At 40.2% G+C, this 18,224-nt stretch overlaps 1 protein-coding gene across 1 annotated transcript in view; it reads right to left on the reverse strand.

The window, feature by feature from the left end:
- The window catches only part of LOC119429081 (inactive dipeptidyl peptidase 10), a 142,578-nt gene that overhangs the window by 60,052 nt on the left and 64,302 nt on the right, over positions 1-18,224 (reverse strand). The window contains exon 4 of the mRNA XM_037696798.1: positions 2,345-2,439. Coding sequence (XP_037552726.1) covers positions 2,345-2,439 — 95 coding nt within the window. The remainder of the gene's footprint in view (positions 1-2,344; positions 2,440-18,224) is intronic.

An 18,224-nucleotide genomic window follows, 5' to 3' on the forward strand; every position in this document is an offset into this window, starting at 1 on the left:
TATATATATATATATATATATATATATATATATATATATAATTAAGTCATTTTACCCCTGAAATCATTATTTTTATAATTACAGTATTCCCTCAATACTTCTCGATTCGACTTTCGCGGACTCACTCTTTCGCAGGTTTCAACATAAAGGCTCCCATATACTCGGGCATACTGTGTATACTCCGTGAGCCGCGCAGACACTGCACGCACTGTCTGCAGACGGTTGAGACTTCATACTCGAGTGTACTGTACACACTGATGGGCTGCAGCCCAGCGCTGCAGGCAAGGGACATTTACCTTCGGGACAAACTGAGTTCACCGATTGGTCATTTGCTGACACGCCTACTGGACTGACTAATAGGTCGCACAAAAATTAAATAAAAACGATAGCTGACAGCGGCCCTGGCTAGAGGCAGCTGGCAGCCCAGGTGCAGTGGCAGCGGTGTTCTGTGTTTATATGTTATTAATAAAAAGTTCTAAAAAAAACAAACAAACAGGGAGCGCTAGCCCTGCAGCCCACACATCAGACCAGCCTACCAGAAAATCTCCAGACCCTCCCACAACCACGCTGGACCTGATTTTAATTCTCTCATGATAAATTGCTTCATTCACTCACAATTTCAGTCCTGGCGACAATGGACGAGGGGGAAGAGATCACTTGCCTCTAGGCAAAAAAACAAAAAACAAAACAAAAGAAAAGGCCATTAAACCAGACAAGGGATGAAGAAGGGGAATTTAATACATTTGTGTCGCAAACAAAACAGTCTGTCGCCGGGCTGTTTATTGTGCGACACAGAGTACGCGTTCGCGGTAGTAAAAATTGATCTTTGCATGGACATAGCTTGCGGGCGTCCGCTTCGAGACCGTGTTGAGTCTAATCGGGTCCACGCAGACCTCTGCAGGGTGAAGTACGCCCAAGTATGTGGGAGCCTTAAGATTGTACACGACACACAACTGGCTGACTGATGGAAGGTGACCAACCAGAGCATTGTGTTGAGGGGCAAACTGGCCATCGGGAACACTGGGACATTTCCCGGTGGCGTGGCCCGCTCAGTGATTGCCGAGGGGTCCACCTCCTTTATTTTTCTGAGGTTGTGTGTCACAGCAAAGCAGAAAGACACAACAGGCAGACGCGCAACCTATTGTGTCTCTGCTCTGCTGTGACACAGTCTGAAAAAAGAAATGAGGGGCCGGGGTCTGTCTTTCTCCATCTCTGCTGTGGAAGCTTCTGTGAGGTGGATACCTGAGTGAGTGGCATGGATTGTTTATTTTAAATAATCAAGTGTGACCCAAACCAAGCCTTTAGTTCCCACTCGGGGATCACTGAGCAGGCCAGGCCACCAGGAAATGTCCCGGTGCTCCCGATGGCCAGTCTACCACCAGGCGCTGATTGGATCTGAAACTGTAGCATCAGTCTGTCTGTTCTCTTTTGCTGTGCTCTTTTATAGAGTTTAGAACATTGTTAAGAACATTGCAAGAATGTGGGAAGGATTTCTAAATCCTTAAAATATATATAAATACTAAAATAAATACAACGTCCCTACTTCGTGGATTTTCACATATCGCGGGGGTGTCTGGAATGTAACCCCCGTGATAAGTGAGTGACTACTATATATACTGTTATAGGAATAAAATATATGATGTTAACGATTACAGTTTTAACCTATTTAACTTAGATGTTATGGAAAATGATGTTTTAGAGGGGAGTTTTAATTCCTCCCTTCTTTTTACCAATTCTTTTTTTTTTCCATTTTCTCTCTCAGGAGCAGGAATGTCCTCATTATTTTTTAATGCCTAAAGGTTCGGGCTGTCTGCTACTAAAGTTGTAGCATACTTAAAAACAAAAGGGTGTGACTTGCACAAGCAAATGAACTTTCTATAACAAAACAATAAACAATAAAATAATCCATCTATCCATCCATCCATTATCTTTACCCGCTTATTCCATTTTGGGTCACGGGGGTCGCTGGTGCCCATGTCCAGCAATCACTGTGCGAGGGGCGGGGTACACCCTGGATGGGTCGCAAGTCCATCAAAGGGCCACATAGAGACAAATGAGACAAACAACAATTCACTCTCTCACTCACACCTAGGGATAATTTAGAGTTACCAATCAGCCTAACGTGCATGTTTTTGGTCTGTGGGAGGAAACCGGAGTACCCGGAGAAAACCCATGCATGCACGGAGAGAACATGCAAACTCCACCCAGAAAGGCCCCTAGACCGGGGTTTGAACCAAGGACCTGCTCGCTGAGAGGCAGCAGCTCTACCAGTTGCGCCACCGTGCTGCCCAATAAAATAATATTTTTTGCAAATAAAATTAAGAAAGCAGAGAAAAAACCTTACAAATGTGCTGTTGCTCAGAAGGATCTCCGTCTCATTCAGGATGAAATTGAACTTGATGACGTCACCGTCTCTGTTCCTGTACACCATCTCCGAATCTGAAATAATGAAATAAAATTTAAAAAATTAACACCATACCATACAATACCAGTTTATTTATAGAGCACTTAAAACAGCAACAAGGCCAACCAAAGTGCTGTACAATAGAAACAAACAAGCACAGCAGACATGAAAACATAAAATAAAATATAGATACAAATATCAGTGGATAATAACTAAATGGCCAATAATGTAGACTACAGAAAGGATCAAAACAAATCACACCGTGTCAAAGGCAAGGGAACAAAAGTGAGTTTTCAGGCAAGACTTAAAGACTGTGAGTGTGGGAGCCTGCCTGACATGCAGTGGCAACTCATTCCACAGGCTTGGACCTGCAACAGAGAAAGCCCTGTCACCTCTGAGGTTGTTTTCACACCCGATAGTTCGGTAGACTCGGTTTGGTTGGGGACCAATATTCATAACATTTTGTTTACATTGGAGCTGTTGCGTTTGCATTCACCCTGCACTGCGCAGTCGAGCCAACCTGTTCGAACCAACCTGTTCCCCCACTCGCCTGTGGTGGCGCTGCACCAAGAACTACTGAAAGAAACGACACAAAAACCTCTGAAGAAGACACTTCTTCTTCTGGAAATAAAAACAGAGTGGCGTCAAATTTTAGCGGTTTAGGAGTTCTATTTTGTCATTTTTCAACAATGGATTCAGCAAGAGTGGAAGATGAGGCAGAAGACCATGGAGAATGTTGTTTTTCACACAAGGCAAGCTGACAGCTCCATATGAGGTAAGAGAAATGCGTGTTTGTTTGCCCTGCATTGTAGTCCACTTCCTGCTTGCGGAGCAGTGCACATTCTGCTTACATTCACACTGTACTTGAACCGGGCAGCACGGTGGCGCAACTGGTAGAGCTGCTGCCTCTCAGCGAGCAGGTCCTTGGTTCAAACCCCGGTCCAGGGGCCTTTCTGGGTGGAGTTTGCATGTTCTCTCCGTGCATGCGTGAGTTTTCCCCAGGTGCTCCGGTTTTCTCCCACAGACCAAAAACATGCATGTTAGGCTGATTGGTAACTCTAAATTGTCCCTAGGTGTGAGTGAGAGAGTGAACGGTTGTTTGTCTCGTTTGTCTCTATGTGGCCCTGTGATGGACTTGCGACCCATCCAGGGTGTACCCCGCCCCTCGCACAGTGATTGCTGGACATGGGCACCGGCGACCCCCGTGACTCAAAATGGAATAAGCAGGTAAAGATAATGGATGGATGTACTTGAACCGCGCTCGAGTTTTCTTCTACTGGACCGAGACCTAGGTTTTACCCCGGGCCAGAGTTCACCTTTTTGTTCTGTGACAGAGATCAATGGCGAGTTCACACCTCCCCAAACGAACCGGACTTCCTAGGCAAACAGGCTAGAGTTCGGGACAACAGAGCTGGTGTGAATGCACCCTGTGCTTAAGACAGTTTCCTGGAACTGAAAGAAGCATCTGGTCTTCTGACCTCAGAGAGCGCGGTGGGACATATGGCTGTAGAAGATCAGTGAGATAGGATGGGGCGGAACTGCTCAGTGATTTAAAAACATACATGAGTATTTTGAACTGGATCGGAAGGTGAATGGGAAGCCAGTGCAGGAAGGCCAGAACTGGTGTAATGTGATCTCTATGGCCTGTACCATTTAAAATCGGGCTGCAGAATTTTCAGTTGTAGACATGCAATGGAGGACTGACTGATTCCAAACAGAAGCACATTGCAGTAATTGAGCCTGGATGTTATGAACGCATGGATCTCCGTCTCAAGATTATTTTTGGACAGTAAGGGCTTCAGTTTAGACAGTCACCTCAGCTGAATAAAACAAGATTTAACAATCATGTTTACATGACTGTTAAGTTTCAAGGAAGGGTCCATTTTCACTCCCAGATTAGTGACTCTTTGTTTCTCTAAAGGGCTAGAGAGGAAAGGTCAATGCAGTGGTTCATGAACGTGCCATTGGGATGGAACAACATGACTTCAGACTTCTTCTCATTGAAACTCAAGAAGTTTAAAGCCATCCAGTCCCGGATGTCAGCCAGGCAGTCAAGAAGAAGTTGAATAGAGAGTGTACCTCTGTGCCTCGGGGGTAAGTAAATTTGACAGTCATCGGCATAGAAATAAAAGGGTATATTGTGTTTGCGGGAAATAGCACCTAGTGGCAGCAGGTATAAAGAAAAGAGAAGGGGACCGAGGATGGACTCCTGCGGTAGCCCCCATTGAAGCGCTGCTGATGCTGAACTAAAATCTTTGACGTTGACACAAAAGGATCTGATAATATGCAAACAGTGTGTGCGATTTAACCAAAGAAGCAGTAAAATAAGGTTCCACTGAACAAAAATTATGTAATGTTTATTTTCCAGCAACGATGATACCAAATTAGGACACAGTTTGATGCAAAACAACTTTCATCTTTAACATTTAGCCATTGACTATTTGGAGTCAAGTCTATTTGTCTGTTAGCAAAATATTTTATGAACCACTGGACAGATTATTTTGAAAATTTCAAGAAATAATCACTTGATGCACCCTGATAACTGACCAACTTCTGGAGCCAACCCAACTCAAGATGGCTGTGAGAGCCAACTAACCTTGAAAAATACAAAAATGTCTATAACTCAATAAACTTTACAGATATGGAGCTAAAATACGCCATGGTAGTAGCCGAGAGTCTCCCAAATACAAACTTTATGAGTTAACAAATTTAGTTCTTATTTATTAAGGGCGTTATCCCAAAGTTTCACAATAAAAACCACATAAAAGAAACCTGTAAAACACTGTTTGCAGCAATAACTAAGAAGAAATCTGTGGCATTCATTTTGAGAAGGTCTCAGAAGGTGTCATGTGATAACATATGTCTTTTTAATTTTATAAAAAGACAAAAAAAAACTAAAACAAACCCAGAACTATGCTCTGAACCGGTTGTTTGTCCTGAAAAAAAAAAAAAGAAGAGTCTAATCGAGCCAAGAGGTTGGAGTCAAAATGGGGATCCAACAAACCCAAAACATTTTTTTTCCACCATCGAATACAAAAAGCACGCAGTTTTAGCCTTTGTCAGTGTATGCTTGTTTGTATTTGTTAATAAAATATCTCACGAATCGCTGAACGGATTTCAATGAAACCTTCAAAAAGTAATCAACAGATGCAAATTTACCGTATTTTTGGCGTATAAGTCAGTTTTTTGCATAATTTGCATGCCCTGCGACTTATACACCAAAGCAACTTACTTATGGATTTTTTTTCCCATATTTATAAACCAATATGAGATATGATCGTTTTCATTCATTCTGACGTTTAAAATATTGAACACCACCATTTTCAGCCACTAGATGGCACTCGAGTAGTATGGCATGCCGTTGTGTCATTAATAGGTAAAAGTGGCTATTAATGACACAATCGGCTTGCCATAGACTGCCACCTTTTGTCCAGCTCCGGGATCATGCCTGGAGCAACCGTCAAATCAGCTACATTTTGCTGCGTCACCCCGGTAAAATGCAGCTAATTTGACCACAGAAGTGCATTTATTAAGTAAAAGTTCAACTTTGCTATAATGTCGAGCAAACAAACAAGTTTTTTTAAGTGTTAATCTTGTTCAGTTGTTGTTAAAAAGTCCTCCAGTGCACACTCCCGCGGCCGCCATTTGGCAGCCAATTGATTTTTGGCACAACACCAGCCCACATTTCCAGGTAGTCAGCGTTGACTCTTAACAAACATGACGCATCAGCGGTGACACATAATAGATGCGATATATATGGCAAAGCGACGTATTTATATAGGTTTTCCACTTTATTAGACATATTTGGACTGATGCGACTTATATGGCGGTGTGATGTGTACCACGGTCAACCCGATTCAAGATGGCCATCAAAACAAGGCATGCACATCAGCTGAAAAGGATTAAAACTCAGTCAGTTTCATAGCTATTGAGGTAAGCTTCAACGTGGTAGTAGCTGGGGGTCATCACCAACACAGACTATAAGCTCTAACATTAAGTTTTAACGAGTGAATCTGAAACCATATTTCCCACAGGAACCTTTGATGGATAAAAGAACCGTTGATTTTGAAAGTGCTGGACTCATTTTAATCAGCTGTCTGTCCTTTCAGACTCAAGATCTCATTTAAAGGGAATCTGTGGCTGACTGCAGCACAGGAAATCTCTCTGCTGCATGATGAGCTTAGGCTGGCCATGCACTAATACGCTCGTTTGAAAAGACGTTCATTCTGACAGTGGAGGACAAATCAAATACAAAAGCTTCTTGAATCAAGTTGACTCCGTAAGGTATTTAGATCTAGATGTATTTCCAGTGAATACGGTGTGATAGTTTCATTTACATCAAATGTCTGAGACAATTTTCTAACAGTCAGATAAATGGGCACACGGGCAATAACATTATTGTCCACTTTTCATGACAGGAAGTAATGAACGTTTTAGGGAACGTTGAGAATTTTTGGTAAATGTGTCAAATTTCATTCTGTCAGCAGCCATTGTAGAATATTAAACTAAAGCAACTTTTTCCAGTATTCTAACACACTATTTGTTTACACAACGCCAAGATGGAAAGACGTCAGCAATGACTTTACAGAAGAAACGGTTGCTGCCCATCATTCTGGGAAGGGTCAAAGGTCATTTTCAAACTATAATCTATCTTTAACTCTGTGTGATCTACCGGTGCTTTGCTTGTTTGTTTTTGCTGTACAGCACTTTGGTTGGCCTTGCTGTTGTTAAGTGCTTTATAAATAAAGTGGTATGGTATCATTCTACAGAGAAAGATTATTCACAAGTGGAGAACATTTAAGACGGTGGACAGTCTTTTAGGGATGGCAGCAAATTCTCCTTTGGTCAAAGGTCATGGCTTATTTGGAAGGGCTGCAGGAGAAAACCACTGTAATTTCTGCTGTACCCGTCGCACCGCCCTATAAATCACATCAGTCCAAATATGACTAATAAAGTGGAAAAAATCCATAAATATGTTGCTTCGCTGTATACGTCACATCTATTATGCGTCACCGCTGACATGTCGCGTTTGTTACGTGTCACCGCTAGGGGTTGAACGAGTATATAATTTTTAAACTCGACATTAACATAATAAAACCCAAGTAGAACTCGAGTATTTGATGACGTCATCGATCTCAAGATACAAAAATAAATAAATAAATAAATAAAACCGCAAAAAAATGACCAACAAAACATTGGGAGCGTATATTATGCTCCTACCATTTATCATACTGCAAATAAGTCACAGGAAAAACTAAACTATTAGTTATTATTATTAAACTGCAAACGTGAAGAAATGCAGCACGTCAAAAACGAAACTTAAACCGAAACTGGTTCTGGTAGATTGGACACACCATACTCTGTGACCTGCAACAGTGCAACACCGCCCCCTACGGTCATACGTGGTCACATAATATGACGTCACTACGGATACCCGACATTACATTTTTAACATCGATAGATGTTCTAGCAATCGATGTGTAGATTACTCGAGTACTCTGTTAATGCCCTAGTCACTGCTGGCAACCTGGAAATGTGGGCCAGTGCTGCCAAATGGTGGTTACGGGGGTGTGCACAGCACGGGAGGACTTTAACAAAAATTTAACAAAATTAACACTTAAAAACAATTATTTGTTTGCTCGAAATTATAGCAAAGGTGTGTCTCAGACTAACTTTTTCTTAATAAATACACTTTGACGGTAAAATCAGCTGCATTTCAAAAGCCGATATGCGGAAACGTGAGCGCAAAGAGGGCGACTTGCTGTGCTTTTCTTCGAAATTTAAGAAGATAATCACCTAAAAACAAATATTTGTTTGCTCGACTTTATAGTAAAGGTGTGTCTCAGTTGAACTTTTACTTAATAAATTAACCTCAATAGTCAAATTAGCTGCATTTCGCCGGGGCGGCGCCGCAAAATTAAGCTGATTTGACGGTTGCTCCAAACGAGCTGGACGAAGGTGTCAGACTATGGCAAGCAGATTGTGTCATTAATAGCCACTTTTACCTATTACATGATACAATGGCATGCCATACTACTCAAGTGCCATCTAGCGGCTGAAAATGGCAGTGTTCAATATTTTCAGTCAGAATGAATGAAAACGGTCATATCTCTGCCAAAAAATTGGTTTATAAATATGGGGGGAAAAATCCATAAATACGTTGCTTCAATGTATAAGTCGCAGGACATGCAAATTGTGCAAAAAAACTGTGACTTATAGGGCAAAAAATGTTACAGTGAACCCTCGCTATAACACGGTTCACCTTTCACGGTCTCGCTGCTTCACGGATTTGCATCGTGCATTGTGTTCTGCATTCTGATTGGCTAAACAGTCTCTCCGCTTCTTCTCTAACGCTGCAGTTTAATATGTACACGTACATAAAACAGCTTGCCAAATTTAAGTTTGCAAACTCTCGTGCGATTTCAAGTTTTTCTAAAACCCATCGTATTGATGATTAAAATTATTATTTTACAGTACAGTAGTTATTTGTAAAAAACGTCTATACAGTACTTTTATTTGTTAAACAAATGCTTGGGCCTGTAAAAAGGTTTTGTTCTTTGGTTTGAATGTATTGTGGAGTATTTCATTGTATAATAATTGTAAAAAAATTAAAGGTTACTACTTCACGGATTTCGCCTATCACGGGTTCTTTTTGGAACGTAACCCCCGTGAAAAACGAGGGTTCACTGTACTTCTCTCTAAACTCAAAATGGCCGCACAAGGTAGATTTGGAAAGTTTATCTGATGGAATCGCAAAACTTCTGGACCAAAACCAAACCGTATCTATCTACTACAGTGTTTTCCCTTGGTCACTTGCCTTGGCAGGAAGCTCATCTCTTCAGGGATTTTTGTCAACAGGGGAGGTTGTGGCAGTGGAGGAGCTGGAGATGGTGTTGCGAACTAGCTTAGCGCTCGTGAGAGGGGGTGCGTGAGAGAAGCGAAGCGCTACGTCTGTAGCTTCTTAGCTAGTCCATATTGCGCACCGCTAGCTTAGCGCTATGTCAGTGCCGGCAGTTGTTGACCAGGTGTGTGTGAGGGGGTGGGAGGGTGGGGACAGAGTTGTGGGTGAAGAGCATTTTGGTAGGCAGGGCATCTGTCCAGAAGCAGAAGCTTGGACCAAACTGGATCATGATACAATAGGACAAAGATCCAAACACAGCAGCTGATCTACAGCAAAATGGCTGAAAAGGTGTTATCCATTAAACAATGACACAGTGGAATCTGTTGTGTGATTTTGTTCACAAGGTCAGATTGTAATGGTTTAAGAACCTGATGAAGACCAGATCATTTTTATATCTAGATACACAAAAAAACCCTAGACTTGAGGCCGGGAGTGTATCTACGTGTGTGTATATATATATATATATATATATATATATATATATATATATTAGGGATGGAGCCGATCCGATCCAGTATCGGTATCGGCCTCCGATACCAGCATAATTTACGTATCGGATTTTTCCGATCCACCTGCCAATATTTCCGATCCATGATGCATGTTGGCTTCAAACTATGGAATGGATTTCCTGAACGGCGGCGTGTCTCATGAACCCAGAGTAAAAAGACCCGCCACACATTCAGGAAATCCATTTCATAGTTTGCAGCCAGCTACAACTGAGTTAGCAGCACTGTGGCTAACAGCTAACAAACTTTTCATCTAAACATGTCCGCTGTGTGGAAGTATTTTACACTAGAAACACCACAAAACAAGACAACATCGTGTAATGTCTGCAGAGCCATAGCACCACATTAAACCACGGTAAAATTAGTTTTACGATGGACATTCGAGCTCCATGGCTTCAGTGGGGCAGTACTCTTTGGTCAAACCAAAAGAGGCAACTCGACCCCGGCCAGTCGCGTCCAATCCGCCCCGCTCAGTCTGCCCGTCTCTGAGGAGGGACAGACTGAGCGCGGCTGACCCAAATCAGCCTGCCTGCTTCGGATTGAACAAGAAGAAGACATCGCTGAAACCACAGAGCTCAAATGTTTACTGAGAAGCTGCTAAACTTCATCATAATTAATGACCAACCACTATCAGTTGTAGAAAACAAAGGATTTCACAGTTTGATACTTGCAGCCAAGATATAGTTTACCCTCCAGGAGATATTTATCAGTACAAAAGTAAACAATCATAAAAAAAAACATATGAATTGAAAATTATATTAAAAAAAACAGCTACATTATAAAGTGATGTAAAATACTAAAAACAGGAACATGCCTGTTGGTTTATGCCATGAACTTAGCAGGTGTTTGAAGACATTTAACATTTTATTTAATTTAATTCATTTATTCATTCATTTAAAAGAAACAAAAATTAAAAAAAAAAATCATCAAAAAGAAAACATCGAATGAAAAGAGTGCAGAAAGAAGAAAAAAATTCTTATATCTGCCCCTTATTTAAAAAGATATAAAATAACTTTAAACAATCACTTAAATTAATCACTTTAATATCCACTTTAAAGCTAGTAATAAAAATAACATGTTTTGTGTTAGCAGAATTTAATTCTAACTTTAAAACTTATCCAACATTAATAAAACTTACCTCAAGTCTCCTTTTTGGACATGCATGCATATATTTGTACAAATTGTACTTGAGAGGAGATTATTACTGCCTCATATAAAATCAATGATGATCATGATATCGGAACTGGATCGGTAGCAGCCGATATTCAGACGTAGGTATCGGGATCGGATCGGAAGTTTAAAAAAGTGGATTGGCGCATTCCTAATATATATATATATATATATTATATATATAATCACTAGTGATAATCACTGATAGGCGTTTTACAATATCAAAGATTCCAGCAGAGACTCATCCAAAGCTGCTTAGTACTTTAAAACTATTCACTCATATATTACACATCAGCTACACTCAAGCTTTAGTCTTATGTTAATTTTTCGTTTTGTTTTACCATTTACATAAATAACGCATAATTCAGGTTGGTGTATTCATACATGCCTTTGCTACAGATGTAACTGGTTGTTTGTGTAAACATCATTAACAACAATGTCCAAGAAGCTGAACATCACTCATCTGTAACTGATCACACGCTCGCACCTGGGCGTTTTCAGCTAAATTCCACAAAAACACAATGTAAACAAAGACTTCATGAATAAGTCACTCATGCAACAGTTAGTCTATAAACACACAGGACACAGATCAGCAATTATACGGTTCCTGTGGCAACATTAAATCACTGTAGCATCCATAATGCGGATCAGGAAATCAGTAATATGCTCAGAGCGCAGCATGGAATAATGTGGGAGAATACGGCTCCAGATCAATGAATATGTTGGTTTATCTTTAGAAAACTGTTTGATGGTGGAAGGAACACTTAGAAGACCTCTTTAATCCAGTCACCATGTCCACCCTTGAGAAGGCAGAGATTGAGGACTCAAGGGAAGCGAGCCCACGACCATGGCAGACGTGGCAATGGTAGTCAAAAAGCTCCCTGGTGGCAGGATGCCATGGGTGGGCAAGACTCACACTGGACGTTGTGGGGCTGTTGTGGTCAATATATCTCTTCAAAGTTGCATGGAAAACCAGAACAAAACATGTGGATTGGCAGATCTGGATGGTGGTCCCTGTTTAAAGAAAAAAAAGGGACAGGAGCATGTGTTCCAACTATGAAGGGATCACACTTCTCAGTCTGTCCAGGAATGATTACAGTACTCCAGGATGTTGGAAGGGAGGGTATGACCACTTATCCTGATGCATGCTCAATAATCCAGGTAGAAGACTTAACTTTTTTAGGTCTGACCAATTGTTGTACCTCAGATATAGGAAGAACTGTGTGGCTTTCTTCTTGGTTGTACAAGAGTGGACCAAACCTTTACTCTTGCAAACTTCCTAATCAGGTCATGCGAGTATGATTCTACATTATACATGTTTTTTTGGACTTAGAGAAGGCTTATGAGGCATTCTTTAGGATGTGCTGCCTAAGTATGAGCTGCTAGTATAACTTTTAATGGCTATCCAGTCTCTGCATAACCAAAGCCAGATTTATGTATGGAAAAAAGGCACAAAGTCAAAATTATTCCTGGTGTGAGTTGGACTCTGCCAGAGCAGTCCCTTGCCTCTGATCCTGTTGGTGGTGTTCATGAGCATCTCAAAGCTCAGTTGTGGAAAGGCAGGTGACTGGTTTGGAAACCTCAGGGTCTCATCTTTGCCTTTTGCAGATGATGTGGTTCTGTTTGTGTCTTCAATGCACAACCTTCAGAATGCACTGGTGTGTCTCACAGTCGAGTGTGAAGCAATCGGGATGAGTGTCAGTGCCTCTAAAGTCAGTATCGCACTGGGCTGCAACTGTTGGTCACTACTTGGCAAACTCTTTAATGGGAGAGTCTCCAGAATCAGAATCAGAATAAGCTTTATTGTCATTGCACCGAAACGAGAATATGTACATACAGCCGTCCGAAAGATGGAGAGAGTGCACGAAGCTGCTGCTATAAGCGCGGCCTTCTTATTCTTTTCATAATACATTTTTTTAGATAGAAAAAGGGACAAAGCCATGAGGAGAGGGGTAGTGGCATTACAAAGAAGATCTCTTCACACCTTGTCCTAACAGGACATGATTTAAGACATCAAAAAACTCTGCCAGCAAAGCACATTTATGAACACGTTACATATGTATTTATGATGATGCGGCCCATGAAGCACTAACAGATAGTCCATTGTCCTGATAAGATGATGGTCAGCCGACACAGTTCTGACAAGCCTTGATAGAAGGGGAGGGGGAGGGGGGGTTGCGATAGACTAAGCTTTACCTTAGTTTACACATTTCCCAGGAGAAATTGATAAGTCGGCCTGTTTGAGGCCAGCCGGGAGTCCAATTCAGATAACAACAATTGTTGATTTATTCAGGCAGACTATTTTTCTGTCAACCTTGAGTCTGTACTGGTACTTCCAAGAACTGAAATGGCCAGATTAGGGTGCATTCCACTGGTCCGTGCTTACGAGCCTCTTCAAGGGCGTGTTCATGCTGACGAATCCCCAAGCCGCAGGTGGCCTGCAATTCAAATCACTTCCAACTTACGGTTTCACTTGTAAATCAGCTGATTTTGAGTACTCAAAGCACAAACCAATCTTCACATAGGCAGCAGCCTGACGAGGTCCAAATTAGCTGTGACAGTCTTCTTTGTATGTTGATAAACCAGGATCCAGATTATTCCAAAAACAGGAAACCTGTTATCATAAATCCAATTATATGCAATTTTGGCGTCCGCAATCAACAGCAGAGATAGACACATCACCCCCAGAGATTTATCCAGCTGCATGAGTGTCGTCCGAGCAGATGAGGGTTCTCCAGGACCCTGTCGCTTCGTTGACAAAAAAAAATTGTAATTTACGTCAAAAGTTCAGTTGGTCAGACCCAAAACAGCAGTTTTCATTTCGGAAAGATGTGTAAAAATAGGAGCTGCTCCGATACACAGACAGAGAGCAAAAAAGCAGGAGGAGAACAGGGAGCGGGGAGGAATGCATGGAATGCTAGTGAGAGAAAAAAAAAAGTGATGTTCTTGGTGGTTCTCAATTTCCGCACTTTATTCGCAGAAGCTAACAATCTTGTTCCTTCAATTTTGAGCATGTTGAAAAAATTTACGAGACAAATTTTCTCTCAAAACGGTCAGTTGTTGTGAACGTCTCCAACCCGTTTCACGGGAGCTATATTTTAACAACTGTAGGGGAGCTCTCTGACAGTAAACCTGTCCAGGTGTAAGATGAATGAACACTGCTGATAAATAATAAATATTTAACAACTGCTCCAAATCTGCCTGCATTCATTTTTTAGGTGTTCTCCAGTAAATCAAATCCTGCAAGTAGGGGCAGCTGCCAACAAGTGTACAAAGTGAGTCAAGGCGGATAAGATCGGGGCAGCTGAGGCTAAGTAGTTAAAGCAGTTGTCCTCCAGTGCAAGAGTTGGGGGTTCAACTCCACCAGCAGTTACATGCCGAAGTGTCCGTGGGTAAGACACTGAACCCCTCATTGCCTCTGATGTGTGTCCCATCAGTGTATAAATGAGATAAAGCACTGATTAGTCTACAGATGTAGCAGAGTGCTGTATGAATGGGTAAATGAGGACACAGATTGTAGTGGAAAGTGCTTTGAGTATCTTGATAAGATAGAAAGGCGCTATACAAGTGCAGTCCATTTGCAGTACATATGATGTGGGATGTAGGTCTGCACCAAAAGAACATGCATACTAATACAATTTTGCAAGCTGTGCACACAAAAAATAGATGTAATTTTCAAACATTAGCACCATAGAATGCAACAACCCAGCTCGCTGGTCTTAAGGACAAAAACACTCAAACATTAGTGAGACTGCAATGAAAAATGTGTCACTTCCTGTAATAACGAGTCAAGAGTAGTCTCCAACTTTTGCTGCTCAGTGAGATACTACTTTAAAGCTGGATCTCTCAGGAGGAGCTGGAGTGTGTACGGAGAACCAGAAACAGTGAAACGGCTAAATCCAAATTTTTTGCACTCATTTTTTTTTCAGCCTAATTGAGCAAAGGTGTGCTCTCTCCACTTCCCTCTGGTAACTTAAGCTTCTTTTTGCTGTTTTAGCCACTTTTCAGCTGTTTTTTAATTTTTATTTAATGTTTTTTCTGATTTAATTTCCACCTTTTTGTGCTCATTTCTGCTTCTTTCAGCCTAAATGGGGAAAAAATGTATTTCTGCTTTCTTCTGATAATTTAAGCTTGTACTTTTTCAGCTATCTTTTTTATCATTTTTTTTAGCTAATTTCAGTTATTTTCAGATAAATTCAAGTTTTTCATGGTAATTTTTGCTACTTTCAACCCAATTGATTTTTTATGGTGATTTAAGCTTATTATGCTACTTTCAGCTTTTTTTGTTGTTAATTTCAGCTTTATCTGATATTTCAGCTACTATTTAGCTGTTTTATGCCAAATTTAGCTTTTTCAGCTAATGCCACATTTTTTAGCTCATTTCAGCTCTTTCCACTTTGCTCTGATAGTTTAAGCTTCTTTTTGACTTTTCAGCTAATTTTTAGCTATTTTTTTGCTAATTTGATTTTTTTAGCTAATTTTCAAAATTGTATGCTAACTTCTGCTTATTTAAACCTAATTCAGCAAATATGTGCTCTTGCTGATTTCTTCTGCTAATTTAGGCGTGTTCGTCCATTTCAGCTCCAATTCAGCATTCTTTTAGCTAATTTCAGCTGTTTTTCAGCAAGTTCTTCAGCAATAAGCATTCTGCATTTTTCTAGGAAATGCAATTTCTCTAGTTAGAAATACTATTCTGCTCTTGTTTAGCAGGGGCTATACTCATCTCACAGTTTTTTGTTTTTTTTCCTTGTTGTTGTACGTGTGGGTTTTGTGTGTGAGGTTTAATATGCTTCATTTCCCACAATTTATGAGCTACGTTTTAAAGTAATATAAGAAATCATATCCAAGTGTCCCCTGTGATGTTAATTGTGTGGTTGGCAGCTACACAAATGTTAAAGGAGAGGTGATAAAATAAATCTGAGGTTGTCACAGAAGCAATTTCTATCACAGACTTGTTTTTAAATTAGACCCACAGCACCTGCGGTAAATCCAGGCCCAGACGTCTGTCGTCTGCTCGGGCTCTCGGCTTTCATCACACCTGAAGGAGGGCTACTTTTCCAACACACAGCATCAGACACCAATTCCCCCATTTCATCATCAATCTCAATAAAACAGCTAATGGGACAGCTGACCCTGCTGGGCTGGAAACAAATCATCTCTGTACAAGCTCCAAACAGGGTTCTTGCTAATTCCAACAAGTAAAATGTAAAACAATCTTCACGTCACTATCAATTCAAGTTTTTGTTTATTCTGAACAAAAATTGCTCAAATCTGAAATGGTAAAAAAAAAAAAATCAGTTCTACGGGAACAGTTTATAACATTTTTTTCCTCACAACTCCAATTTCGAAAACGTTGAGACTTTGTGTAAAAGAGAATATTGTTTGAAAATATCATAAATCCATATTTTATTCGCAGCTGAACAAAGTAAACGTTTGAAACGTTTTAAATTATATCACTGAAAAAGGTAATTTTAAGTTTTATGACAGCAACACATCATTTTAAAGTTGTTCCATGTTCATGTTTTCCACTGCTTAGCATCTCTTTTTTTTTTTTTTAACAACCTGTAAACATCTGGAACTGAGAAGTCCATGCAGTGATGTCCAGAACAGAATCAAACCTGTTTTTAAAGCAATGGCCAGTGCTTAATTTGTAAACCAAATGATGCTGGAATGCGGGGGGAGGGGGGGAATATTTAAATAAAGTAGGTGTCATTTCCTTCATTCTGGTGTATTTTAACAGGTTATTAAACATCTACCTTTACTTATTTGAAAACACTTGATTCAATAACTATTTCAGAGAGCAACAAAAAGTAGCCTGACCGACAGCTCTCTCCTTGTGTGAATATAGTGAGCTCCGCTTCTCTCAAGCATTCTAACTAATCTCAGAACAATTGTACCTCAAATCTCATAACAATTTGCCTCTAATCTCAGTATGATTTGGCTTCTAATCTCAGTATGATTTTGGCCTCTAATCTCAGAATAACTTGGCCTCTAATCTCAGAACAATTTGGCCTCTAATCTCAGAACAATTTGGCCTCTAAACTCAGTACAATTTGAACTTTAATCTTAGAACCATTTGGCCTCTAATCTAACTACAATTTGGCCTCTAATCTCAGTTCAATTTGGCCTCTAATCCCAGTTCAATTTGGTCTCTAATCTCAGAACAATTTGACCTCAAATCTCATAAAAATTTACCTCTAATCTCAAAATGACTTTGCCTCTAATCTCAAAATGACTTGGTCTCTAATCTCAGAATGACTTGGCCTCTAATATCAGTATGATTTTGGCCGCTAATCTCAGAATGACTTGGCCTCTAACCTCAGAACAATTTGGCTTCTAATCTCAGTATGATTTGGCCTCTAATCTCAGTATGATTTTGGCCTCTAATCTCAGAATGAGTCGGCCTCTAACCTCAGAACAATTTGACTTCTAATCTCAGTATGATTCAACTTCTAATCTCAGAACAATTTTGCCTTTAATCTCAGAATGATTTGGCCTTTAATCTCAGAATGAATTGGCCTCTAATCTCTAGAATTTGGCATTTTATCTCTGTACAATATGACTTACAATCATGATGTTCGGCTTCTAATCACTTTATTAGTTGGTCTTCAATCAAGATTTAATTTGGTCAAAGTACATTTTGGACTCCAATAATATTTGAACTCATGGTATAATTAATCTTTAATTTAAAAAAGATTCATATTTCAACCTTGTTACTGTTCAGCATATAATCAGTTGGTCAGTTTCATTTTTATCTTTTAGCACACTCAGTTTTTGCTGTGTCCTTCTTTGTGTTAACTAAAGTAATTTTTCTTCTTCTGACTTTTCAATTTAAAGTTATGGTTATTAATTTGGCTGAGTCATTGTGCAGGGGTCATCACAATGAACAAATAAATTGGTAAATAAATCATTAAAAATTAATTAAATGGGATTCATTTTGCATCTCTGTTTTTGGGTTGTTTTAAAATGTTAAGGAATACAGGTAAAGTCCCACAGCAGGCACATTTTAATCGTCTCTCACACTGTTGTCACCCTTCATTAAATTGTAGGTGAGGTTCAGCAGACTCAGCTTCAAATTAAAGTTACTCCTACTGTGTGCTTTACTGGTTTGTTTCTGCTGTACAGCACTTTGGTTGGCCTTGCTACTGTTTTCAATGCTCTATAAATAAATAGTATGGTACGGTATGTATGGTATGTGGTATGGTATGTTATGTATTGTATTGTATGGTATGGTATGTTATGG

This window comes from Nematolebias whitei, chromosome 23 (genome assembly GCF_014905685.2).
Source record: "Nematolebias whitei isolate Nwh7 chromosome 23, NemWhi1, whole genome shotgun sequence".
NCBI lineage: Eukaryota > Metazoa > Chordata > Actinopteri > Cyprinodontiformes > Rivulidae > Nematolebias > Nematolebias whitei.